The sequence below is a fragment of the Euprymna scolopes genome, chromosome 5 (assembly GCF_053919585.1).
Source record: "Euprymna scolopes isolate OS-2025 chromosome 5, ASM5391958v1, whole genome shotgun sequence".
Taxonomy (NCBI): domain Eukaryota; kingdom Metazoa; phylum Mollusca; class Cephalopoda; order Sepiida; family Sepiolidae; genus Euprymna; species Euprymna scolopes.
Window position 1 is genome coordinate 84,925,920 of NC_136486.1, and position 13,414 is coordinate 84,939,333.

At 31.8% G+C, this 13,414-nt stretch overlaps 1 protein-coding gene across 1 annotated transcript in view; it reads left to right on the forward strand.

The window, feature by feature from the left end:
• The window catches only part of LOC145276917 (lysosomal acid glucosylceramidase-like), a 78,062-nt gene that overhangs the window by 35,711 nt on the left and 28,937 nt on the right, over positions 1–13,414 (forward strand). Inside the window, exons 3-4 of the mRNA XM_080128383.1 lie at positions 2,721–2,879; positions 10,429–10,562. Of these exons, the coding sequence (XP_079984509.1) occupies positions 2,721–2,879; positions 10,429–10,562 (293 nt within the window). The remainder of the gene's footprint in view (positions 1–2,720; positions 2,880–10,428; positions 10,563–13,414) is intronic.

The window sequence follows — 13,414 nt, forward strand, 5'->3', positions numbered from 1 at the left end:
ATAATTGTGGCTGGAAATTTTGTTTTCATCACTCTGGGGACGTCCCTGTTATTCATAGCTATCTAGAGATGCATTTTGAGGGTGCTGGCAATGGTCCTGTTGTCATAACTTGGATCAGTAGAGCACATGAGTTGTACAGTGGCGCATTTCTGATCTCGCTCATTGAACATTGTGTCACTTTCAGATATGATAGAAGGCTACTATCACTCTTAGGATTTGTACGCAATTGGCCAACTAGTAGATGGGCTATAACAAAGGAGAAAACTGGTTTTCATCAAACAGAAATGGAATCCTGTCGTCTTTTTTAGGGTGACAATTTTATTGTTCCACCTTGTAAAAGAAAAGACATATTTAAATAGGAACAATATGTAATCATATAAGTAAGAATTATAACAAAGTTTGTTTTTTTATGAAAGTATAACACTCTCCTCCACTTTCATAAATCCAGCTGCTGGACCAGTTTACAAATTCTGCAAGACTGGCAGAGAAGTAGCTCATCACTTGAAGAGTCAGAATACGTTTCAGATTTTTGAGAAGAATGAATCTCGGGATTCTGATTCATCACATCATCTTCTGTAAAACTTACATCAGGTGAATAGATTGGATTTGCAGAGATTATGTCAGGAAAATATTCTGAATCTTTCTGACTATCACAATGTCGAATTCTCGCATGTGTAGGGTTGGCTTCAAAGAACTCTACTATCTGAACGATTAGATCATACTTGCACCTATCACCAAACTGTTTTAATAAAACTTCCTTAGGCTCAGAGAGCCAATCAGATAATGCAGTGCCAATGGAAGAGCGCATTTCAAAATTGAACATGCGCTTGTGAGGAGTAGCATTAGTGGTGGTGCATAATAGAGAGCGAAAAGCGCATAAAACATTCTATAGAACATCTTGCCAAGCGTTAATTGGTAACCATTGTGATTCCAAAGCTAATAAAATGGTGTTCCATAAAATGCCTTGTAGAACTCAAATTGGCTGTTATCTTTTGGGTTATAAGCAGTAGTATTGCTGGATCCAATCCCAAGTCACAGCAGAAATTGTTTGAATTTCCTCAACATAAACAAAGTTCCTCAGTTAGAATGGATAAATGAGGGAAGTTCAAAGATAGTAAAACTAGTCATCCGGCACTGGATCGCAGTTTGAGAGGAGCAATCACAACAAGAGAAAGCAAAAGGAAATCAACTGTATTAATTGACGACAATAAGTATGTAGTGGCAATCTGATGAAGATACCAGGATAAGTCATTTGTAATCGACAGAAAGATGCTGAAATGGAGCAGTAGTATGGATAAGAATATTATTAGGAGAATTAAAGGATTGGGGGTTTATTTTTATGCAACTTGTGCATTCAGATGTCATATGCCAGACCTCATCGATTGAATATGACATATTTTGTGACTTTACGAAATTCCAAAAGCATCATACTCCAGGATGTATTAAATTATTACTTGATTTTAGTTACCCCAAGCATCACAGCAGCATCACATGTTCGGGATAATATATCAGCAACAACATTTTCATTCCCAGGATGGCATTGTATATCATATGAAAAGAGTAAAAGCTTCTTTTTCTACCATTTAGTTTAATCATTTTTAATTTTTACACAATGAAAAGGTTTAAACATAAAAGATATAGCTCGCTGATACATAATAACAGTTTCTCAGTAAAGAACTTTCCTCATTTACGAATACATTTGACTATGACATACACTTCTTGTTCAGCTATATGAAGTCACATTTCAGAAAGGTTTAACGACCGAAAAAAGAATGCTACAAGTCTTCCAGTAGTGTGCCTCTGACATCCTTTTTTTTTTTTTTTTTTTTTGAAGCATTGGTTTGAATAATAAATGGCAATGTAGTTGAATAAATTATAGTGTAGCGAAGATGAAAGAAGAAAGACCTTATCAAGGCTTTATTTAACAGAATTTTACAGTAATAACTACTCAAGGTAAGAGATCAAACACTTATAAATAAGAATAAAAAAGAACTTATTTAAATAAGAAAATCACGTAATCACATGAGCAAGAATTATAACAAACTTATTTTTTTTTTTTTAATGGAAGTATAAGATTAATATATTGTTTTCAGTGTATTTACAACAAAGTTTTAATATGTTGAGGAATAAAGCAATATAAAAAAAAATGACAAAGTCTATCCATGCATAATTATATTAACTTTATTTATGACTAGATAAAACAACTAATAGAAGAAAAGAATTCAAATGGTCTAGACAAAGAAAGTGTTATTTTGTTCAAATGTGTGAGTGAGCCTGTGAAACTGTATGTATAAGCTGTCACTATATTTAGTAATTTATGACTGTCTATCAAAATGTGAGTGGCATACAATCCAAAACTAGTTTGTCTGCATAGAGTCTAAGTGTTGTGACTGACAAGAGTTTGTTTGGCAGGTTGAGTCTCTTACTGATGACCATAATTAGATTCCTGCTTATATAGTCAATGCTGGCAGGTGCTCAGCTCTTGGAGTAAGTATTTCTGATTGGTTCAAATCTGGTAAATGCACCCAATTAAGATTTTAGTATTTTGATAGAATTGGCCAATCAATATTAAGTATTTCCACTAGTTTTTTTCTGGTGTTGTTACTACTGCTCAGACAGGGGTGACACAAATTCATATTTATTTCAATTCCATTCATTCTATTTCTGAACGTTTTCTTTTTCATGGTTTTAAATGAAAGTATTTAACAAATATCTTTTAGGTGATACAGCAGCAACTCCAATGTTCATTAATTACAATAAGACTTTCCAGAAAATCATTGGATTTGGTGGTGCCTTCACTGATGCAGCAGGTATCAATATTGTTTCTTTGCCAGTTAAGGCACAGGAAAAACTGCTTGAATCTTACTTTTCTCCTCAAGGTAAGAGATAATAATTTTTATTAACAATATAAACTTGCAGTACACTCGTAGCAAGTATATCATTAAGATGTAGAAAGGGTGATCTTTTACACTTTTTATAGCCACAGTATCAACTGCATCCATATTGTATTGTGTTAGTCGCTTATAAATTATCTCCATTTATTCAAATTTGTCAGTGACATCATATTAGGTTTTTTTTTACAAAGAATTCATTATGTCAATGTGTTATAATCGACACAGGAGTTATAAAAACAATAAAATGAACTTTTGGAATTACTTTTTCATTGACAAGGTCTGATGACACTGTGGACAGGATTGTGAACTTGACAGTAGAAAAGTTAAAAGCCCTGTTGAAATCATTTGTAGGCAAACATTATTGTCTAAAGAAAAAGCTTTTTATATGAACTATGTAATATTATTTGAATTTGGATTATTCAGACTACTGTTCTAATCTTTGATCTTATTATCACAACCTCCAACTTTCTTCAAGTGTGTCTGTACAGAATTTCAAACAAAACCCTTTATCTAATTCACAGGGGTAGGTTGCTCTTATTCTGTCAGCCATGAATGAGTAAAAGTCTGAAATAATTTGTAATCTATTCTTAATATTGTCTGCATTGAAATTACATCCAAAATGAGAACAGTAGTGTGAAAAATATAAACCATCAATCTTTATCTAAAAAAATTCTGAAACCTAAATTATGCTTTATAACACTAAGGAGAGAATCTGATTTGGAGCAGGAATGTAAAAAGATGATGAGAATATCCAAAATTGTGATTCCTGCATTATTTCACTAGAACACTTTATTATCAAATATCAACACAACAATAACAAAAACTTGCGGTTGACATGGTAATAAAGATTGCATAATACTAATGGATGATTGCCACTCAGATCACCTGGATCTCTACTAGCTATCAGCAGAGATGATTGCAACTGTGATCAAAGTGGTGCAACTTAAGTCAATTTAAAGTAACTAACAAAGTATTCTCGGAAAATGTTCCATATTTTACCTTAGCAGAATATATGCAAATTACATCTGCATGGGATTTCCAAAAAATAAAATTATCATCATTGTACTCGAATGAACTGATTGAAAAAAAGTGCCACAAAAACAAGTAAAAATTTCCTTTGAAATTGTAAAGATCCATCATTAGAATTATTAATCAATTGCAATTTGTAGTGAAAGACGGATTATCATCTTCGGTAATACTTATGAGGAAAAAATTTAGACCCAACCCACCAGCTATCCCAGCTTAATAAGCATTACTGAGGGTGATAATTCATTTTTCACTATCAAACGAAGTAAGATAAGCAAATCAAATCAACAGAGGGTGAAAAAAAACCCACTAATATGACAAGAGATTTAAGAGAATTAGTAGTGGTAAAACTGTGAGATATGGTTAAAATACAAAATTAAAACAGCAGAGTAAGATTTCCACAGCAAGAGCTAATTTAACACTATGCTCATTTATGATATTGCAAAGCTCTCATGCACTACTATGAGAGAATTGTAGAGATTCATTAAAAATATGCATATATAATATACACAATGAAGTAACATGGACTCTTTCACAAGAAAGAGAGAGGGAAAGAGCAGAATGCAAAATTAGATAGTGAAACCGAACAATAACCAACTATTCTCATTGAAATAGTAATACACACGGACGAAAAAACGCTTTGGATAATCAGATTTCAAGGTAGTTCTACTAAAATAGCCATATTTTTTAAACCAAAGCACTTCAAGTCTTCAAATTACTACTGTTTTGTTCGGAAATGAATATACTTTCAAATGAATTAATAAATATGAATGTACATTATATATTTTAAGAGTTTTAAGCAAATAAAGTGATAAAAATGTGAACGTCATAAAATGGCGTTTTTGGTAAGGTTTTGTAATGATCCCCCCCTGTTTTCTAAAGGTCCGTACCGTGATTGTATGAAGAATTTCATCATGAAATTTGGGAATCAATAAGAAGAGGTGTTAATCTTAATACTGTCAAGTGTCCGAAATATTTTTGACCATTTCTTTTTTTGTCGTGTTAAAAATAAGACTTTAATATGCCGAGTATCGAACATTTTGAAAAAAAAATTCTTCAGACACCCAGTAGTAAGTAAATCAATCTTTTTACTATCTTTATCAATTAAAAGTATTATTTTATGTTGAGTAGGACCGCGGTAATTGATAATTTAAAAGGACCTACCCGAAAAAAAAATTGTTTCTATTTCTCGAATTTGGTCAAATGAAGTTAGTATTACTAGAAGCAGCAGCAGCTCCAGCCTGTAGAATCAGCGATAGCACAGTATATAAACAAACACGCGTTCTTTAATTTTTATTCAAGAACGAATTAAGAAAAACATGAAAATATGAATATAAATGTTCTTATGTTTAATTAGAGCTATTTTGTTATCAGAATAACATTAGTTTAGAACTATTCGGTTTTCAGAATGTATAATAACAACAATCCCAACCAATTCAGCATTATGAATCTGTTGCAATTTCTCACATTTTTCGTCAAATTTAAAAACATGGTTAAAAAAAACAAAATAAACTTTTGTAGATATATAGCTTGCATGCACTTTTATTCTTTAAATTAGTTTTGAACAGCGAATTAAAACAATGTTTTACTGCGAACAGCCACAAATGTTTTTTTTCAAAATCAAAATAAGTATCAAAATCTCGTTTATACATAGATTCGAAAAAGTTGTCAAAAAACAAATATATAACAAATAAATTTTATCAAAGGCAAGATAAGTTACTTTTCTACCTAACTGGATAATTTTCTAGTGTTTTTATTTAATGTAACATGTTTATTCAGCTCGAAAAACGTACAGTGTTTACCGATGTATTGGAAAATTAAAAATGGTGCCCGGCCCGACTCTCTTTGACACGGTAAGTTTGAGAAAAGGAGTTAAAAATTAAAAAAAAAAAACTATACAAAATACTGTTAAAAACTCACCAAATATATGTCAGCCTATGTCACGGTAACATATATTGAGTGAGTTTCTAGCAGTATTTTGTCTACTTTTTTATTTTTAACTCTTTTCCCCAAACTTACCGTTTCAAGAGAGTCGGGCTCCATTTAAAATTTTCCAAAACATCGGTAAACACTGTTTTCAAGCTGAATAAACATGTTACATTGAATAAAAACACTAAAAAATTATCCAGTTAGGTAGAAAAGTAACTTGCTTTTGATAACATTTATTTGTTATATATTTGTTTTTTTGACAACTTTTTCGAATCTATGTGTATAGTAATACAAACCCTCAAAATCTATATCAATATTCTTGAAATTTTAAAAGCAGTTAGAAAACACATCAAACTACAATTAGGAAGCTTTTTATTTCGTTAATTTTTTTTTCTACTTATTAAGCGAAAGATATTTTTACAACCTGCTCCAGCGTAGTATAAACGGCCTATGGAATTAACACCTTCAACCTCGAAAATAGAAATCAACAAATTTATGGAATTTTCTTTGAAATTTCGCAAGGCAGTTTCTTATTAAATTAAAACTAAATATATAATATAAAGCCAATAATTATGAACCGCTAACAGTAAATATGAGTGATGAACACTCTCTTTGAAAAAAAGCTCTCTTAACTTCACCTCTAATCCAAATTATGTGTGGCAAGTCTCCTGCTAAAACACTCTTTAACCCTAACAATAACACTAAGTTCGAGTGGCAAGCCCCCCCCCACCCAACAAAATACCTCTGTAAGCTACATACAAGCATCTAAAACAAACAAACAAAAAATAGATCCTTCCTTAAAGAAAAATACACATAAAAATAAATTGGTTAACTGTCCTAAAATGCTAGAATGGCCAGGAAATGGTGAATTATTTTACATTAAATTTTTGTGAAACTAACCGCTCCCCCCTCTAATATTGTTTTTGTTAGCTTTGTCTCTGTCAAGTTTTCAGTATGTTCACACATAATTTTCCTTAGCCCTACAATTAATTCAAAGTCCGAATGGCAACCTTCCACATATTCTCATTGCATAGAAACCCTCTTAAAACTACACATAATCATCTTTAAAAAAAAAAAAGAAGCATGCATATTTTCCCATAGAAAAAAAACAGTTAACTGCCCTAAAATGCTAGAATGATCTGTAATAGGAAATTATTTTACATTCAATTCTAAAATAATTTGTTTATCTTTCATTAAAGTTTTTCATGGCATTTTATACATAATTTCCTAAAAAGGTCGAATCACATTTTGGAGGGGTGGTCAGAAGGAGTTGAGTGGGGTTAAACAGAAGGTGTTAATCTACAATAATACCAAAGAAATATTGCAATATATTCATTTTTAAATGGTCTTATGTTTAGATTTAAGTTTTTTGTACATAAAGCACATTACAATTCAACTTTGAGTTCTCCAACTTCTTTTCTGTTTATGGATACATGGCATTTTTAAGGAATTGCTGCATATTTATGCGCATTTACTGTAGATTATTTGCAAACCATAAACTTTGGGAGATTTTCAGTTGCATATTCTGATTCCTTGTACAAAAATACACTTATACAGTAAATTTCATTTTTACTGAAAAAGTAGTGTAAAAAATGTGACGAAACGCATATGGTCTTAAAGAGGGGAAAATATCCAAACGTGTGAGGCACAAAAATAGCTATAACTTCCTTAATTTTAATCAGATTTTAAAAATTTAAAAAGATTCTTTATTAGCTCATCAAGCTCTTTCTATGCATACCAATATTGAAATATTTCAAGCTATTTCAATTTTTTCATGTGTATTGCTAATTGAAAAGCAGAATTCAGTAATGCAACAAGACCAAGCAAAACAACCACAATGATTTGTTGGGAACGTATAACCATCAGAGAAAATGAATTTATTAAAAGGAAATTGAAATCGTACTTAGATTAGCTTAAAATTAAGCTTGTAGATGTAATAGTTAGTTAGTTAACTCCCTTTATCAAAACTTTTTACTCATGTCAAACCAGAAATATAAATGATACTTCTCCCTCTTTCTCATCACAGAAAGCATACAGTTCAGATGTGTTTAAACATGAAAAGCATGCAGTGAGCACAACATATATATATTCTCTTTATTCCTGACTTCAGCTTCCACTCAATATATTGCACATATTCATTTTTATAATTCAAAATGACTTTAACTACAAGCCAAAAATCTAAATGTTTCTTTTATAAAATGCAATTCATAATCTATGCATTTTCTGATTCATTTATTGATTGATTGTATTTAATACATTGAAAATAAAACAACTTATCACTACACAAAGAAATTGAATCCATTAGATCCCACTGTCCTATAAATAGTACACCAAATAATTTCCTTTGGAAGTCTGTAAGATAATATACAATAGTACTACTTACTGCATGATTACTCTGAAGAAAGGATAAAAATCATCCATATTCATCTACTTCTCTGTGAGAGTTTTTGGGACCTTTTTAAAAATTCTTGTGAAATTTGTTAAAATTCTAATTGTTCGAATAGATGTATGAACTTATTTTGTTTGTATGAACTAATATAAATGAGTCTTGCAATAATATGACATTGTCGTTAGTCTTCTTCAAGGGTGTCATTACATTTTAACATGCGGACCCAACACGTATCTGAGACAGTTGCAAAGGAACAAAAAAGGAAAGAAATTTGACATTGTTTTCTAGTTGAAATTGAAATGAATTATTAATAGTACTTTTACAACCAATGGCATCGTTTTTTAATAGTCTTTTAGTTCGCCATATAGTTGATAAAACTGTTGCGCCGAACATGTGCTTTAAAAGTTTCTCAGGCCACCATGTGTCCATACATTCATCTTGCGCTGACATGCCTCGCCGGCCCTCTCACCAAGTGGTGTCTTTTTTCGTCTCCATTTTTCTTTCTATCCTCTTCCTCCATTTTGACGTCATCTCGTGCACTGACTCAGTCATTTGCATACGTGTCAAGATGCCGCCGCTGCTGCTACATTACATGTCAGTGACTCTGTTGCAATAATAAGCCACTAACTTATTGACAAATGTGCAATGTAACTCTTTGTATCAACTGCTTTGTTCCTTACCATAATGTGTAAATTTTATCTTGAATGTACAGCCTCTTGATTTCTAAAATATATCATATGTACCCAGTATTCTATTTATGGGAAAATCAATATTTCACTTTCTAAATAAAATAAATAACTTTTTCTTTTCAATTTGTGTACTTTCACACGTTTTTAGTCATTACACAATATTTCAATGCAATAATAAAAATTTAGATACCCTGAGACATAATGGATTAATTTTATTTGTATACTAGATGAACCCTGAACGGTTGGGTCACAGTCACTACCACTATTTATTTTATTTTGATTTCATTACAAAATTCATAAACTGTGACATATATATAAACATTATTTTCAGTAATAAAAGAAGAATTTTATTCATTTCTATATGACATATCTATAAACATATTATTTTTAATCATAAAAGAAGTTTATTTCTATGTGATCCTTATTCATATTATTCCTTTATATTCTTATGTATAAGTAGAGATTCGTTATTTTGCTATCTAATTTAACATATTTGATGTGTATTAGACACTCTTATTTAAATTAGATAACAATGTGAGCCGCTGTTTCTTTAAATGCTTAGAGAGATTTTAAAAAATATTAAAGAGAGGTTAAATCAACGTAGAGTGAGAGTGGATGAGAGAAGTATATAGATAGTACAAAGAGAGATGGGTGATTTGTTCAATCATAAATTATGTCTAATTAGAACAAACTCTAAAATCCCTTGGAGAGCCACACACCTAACACACTTTACATTGAGCATCAGGGATCAGCATTAGGGCCACCATCATTCACCCCCACTTCTGCTAGGCAGGCCATGTCTATAGAATAGATCTACTTCAGCTCCCCAAGAAAATGTTCTATAATGAGTTTACCAACGGGACCAGACCACAAGGAGTCCTAAAAATGCACCATAAAGACCAGCTGAAGTGCACCCTGGACATAACCAACATAGATCCATTCTTGCGAGATTAAACTGCCGGGGACTGGAACACAATGAGAAGAATAACACGTTAAGGCATCGCAGACTTTGAGAAGAGGCAAGAAAATGAAAAAGCAAGACAAAGGAGAAGAGAGTGGCATGAACAACTTTGCCCTAATCCTACCCTTCCCTATTAATACTGCCCATGGTCTTCCACCCTAGAGTAGGCCTTCAAAGGCATATCATACATAAACATTAATGTAGAGGATAGCAACAAATAATAGAACCCAATAGTCAGATACAAGTGGAAGCTACTGCTGATGACAATGCCTACTCAATTTCAGAAGTATATTTTAACATGTATTTTGTGTGATTAAAGTATATAGAAAAAATGCCTTAGGGAAACAAATATTGACTAACTTACATCTAGTATAATAATAGATCCATTCCAATCTTTAATATGAACTATTTTACATGTTACAAAACCACTAAAAAAGCAGAGCAAGTAAAAATTAAAGACATAGTCACATTAGTCACATATTTTTTAATGTTTTTATTTTCTTATAAAAAGATCATTAATGTTTTTCACCTATTTTCCAGGTATTGAATACAATCTTGGACGTGTCCCAATGGCCAGCTGTGATTTCTCCACTCATGCATACTCCTATGATGACCATCCAAATGATACGTCCTTGTTGAAATTTGTATTAGCTGAAGAAGACCTGAAGTATAAGGTTTAGTACAATATAAAATTAGACATATTTTGTATTTCTTCTATATCATAAAGTCGATTTTTCTCTTATCTCATCATACATTATAGGTTTACAACCAAAAGTTTCATATGCTCATCTGTTCCGACAACCACTTAGACCACTTATGTATATTTCCAGAAAATGTGTTCATTTCATCTTATTTGCAAATTACTTAGATTTTCTTTATGTTAGCTGTTTCTCCAAAGAAGGTTGACAACATTTTCACTCTCATACTAATATCTATTCCCATGACCCTTTATCAGTGATCCATATTTAAATTTTGGGTGATATTTTATTTTTCCAAGCAACACCAGAACACGGGTCCTGCTAGTTATACAATAAATGTATGTTCTAGTGATAGCATGATTTCATTGTATACTCTTAGAATTCAGTTGTTTTATTAAAAAAATCTTAAGTAAAGTATTAAAATCTATTTAATCAAAAATAAGATAACTTTCATTATTATTAATTTTGTGTATTAAAATAAGTAAGTTTTTGTTTTTAAATTATGATATTTATAGAGGGAGAGGAGCCTGTTGTACAAAGGAAAGCATTGTTAAGTGGATATACAGCTTTCCTGCTTTGCTTGATATGAAGAATCCCCTCGACGTAAATACCCCCCCGACAAACTTGACAAGCAGCAAAGTCCCACCCTTACACAGTAGAGATCCCTATATGTAAGAAAGCCTGGACTTTGGAATTCTCTTCCGGTTTCCTGCTTCCCCAACTGTATTGACATGCAGAAGTTCACGTGTAATGTGAACAGACATCTTGCTGCTAAACTCCCTACATAGTACCCCTGGAACTTATCAAAGTGGCAATATGCCTTGTTTGAGGTGAAAATGTAAAAAACAATTTACAAAAAAAATTACATTTCAGATTTTCCTTTAAAAAATAGGATATTTCTAAAATATAAACTGATTGAAAACTTTGTTTTTAAATTATCAAAATTCATCCATAACTTTTTGAAATATAAGCATTTGAAGCTGAAAAATAAAACCCATCATTTTCCCCCAAATATTGAGTGAACATATTTGTTTTCCTTGATAAAATTCTGTTTAAAAAAAAGCTATTCAAGTTAAAGCAATGTAATTTCAAAATTCCTAAATCAAATGTTTATCAGTTTATCATCCACACAGGTGATTTTTTTTGGGGTGGGTGGCGGGTCTCTTTCTTTTCTTTTTTTTTCAATTCTTAAGAGGGTTTTCATTCAAATGGAGCTTGCCACTTAAACTTAGGGTTAGTGTGTTAAGATTAAGGGAGGCTAAGTAATATTTTCTCTTATATATAATATTTTGATTGCAGAAATTCCTCTCTGGACCAAATTACCATAGGTTTGCAACAGATACCACATACAAATTTATTATGTCTACACTGTTATCCACCATCTTATGTAACTTTAGAATGCCATTTACGCCACATTTTGTCATTATAATAAAATCCTACATTTCATCCTAGGATCAACATCATCACAATTGTAACCATCTTTAGAGGAAGTAGTTCATATCTTCCCCTCTAAATACAAAGTACTCTTACCGCTCCCAGTCCTCACTGGGAGGATTTCTACACTTTTGGTTGGATATGGATTGCACCTTTATTAACTGGGTCATAAGCTCGTATCCATAAAATAATCCTTCCATTTCCCACTACAAAAAATAATAAATTCTTCCTTCTCATATACCACTAAATCTCATTGACTAAAACTGACTATTTGTTCATTCCAGAATCTAACTCTTATTACAAAAACGAACGCCCCAGAAATTTACCTATATGGCTATACAAGAGGCAACATTTTATATAAAATACACCTAATACAAACATTAGACAAGTGCGACACATCAAGACAATGTTTATAAGCCAAAAATGCTTTCATTTATTCATTAAGTATACCACACATATTAATTTTTATTAAACAGTTATGCTACTCTGCTAGATCTTTTCTGTTTACATACATTGGACATACTGTTTTTCAAGACATCGGCATTGATAACCATTATTTCTACTTTATTTTATAAAAGCTAGATAAATCTCTCTTTTTTTTAAGTATGATTGACAAAAATTCTTTATGGTTACAAGTGAGAAGAGAAATTTGAAATCTGATATCACAGAGACAACTTCTACCCAGTTCGCTGGCAAAATAGTTGGATCATTCTACCATTCAAGTAGGTATCTCACTGTCGATGCAATCCTCTATCTGTATAAGAGCCAAGTACATCCTAAAATGGAATACTGTTACCACATCTGGGCAGGAGTTGCTCGGCGCACCCCATACTATCTTGCTATAATTCAAAACTGGTTTAAAAACCTTGTAGGTCATGTCCTTTTCTCTTCCCTGCAACCTCTTTCCTATGAAAAAGATATTGTGAGCCTGTCTCTGCTCTATAGTTATTTTCATGGCAATTGCTTGACTAAGCTCCAATGGTTCCCCCTTACCAAACTTTCACATAAAAACATTTGACAAGTTACATCAACTATACCCAATTTCCCCCACTCTCTATCTGTGCCTAAATCTAAATGCAAATTCAATGAACAGAGCTTCTTTTCTAGAGCTACCTACCTGTGGAACGCTGTTCCACTGGTGTACTTCCCGGTTTATTACAATATGGTAGCCTTTAAATCCAATGTAAACAAGTTCTTGTTGAGTTGTCCCCTTAAATTATCAAATTTTACCTAATTTACATCATTAATGACTACTACACTACTACTTAACATTCATTAACCCTTATCCTTGATTGGGCTTTGGGCCTTGATAAGTGGTGACTCCCTTGTAAAAAAAAAAAAAAAAAATACTTTTCCCACAATTTATGAGCTGAGTTTAAATGTCACTTTTATCT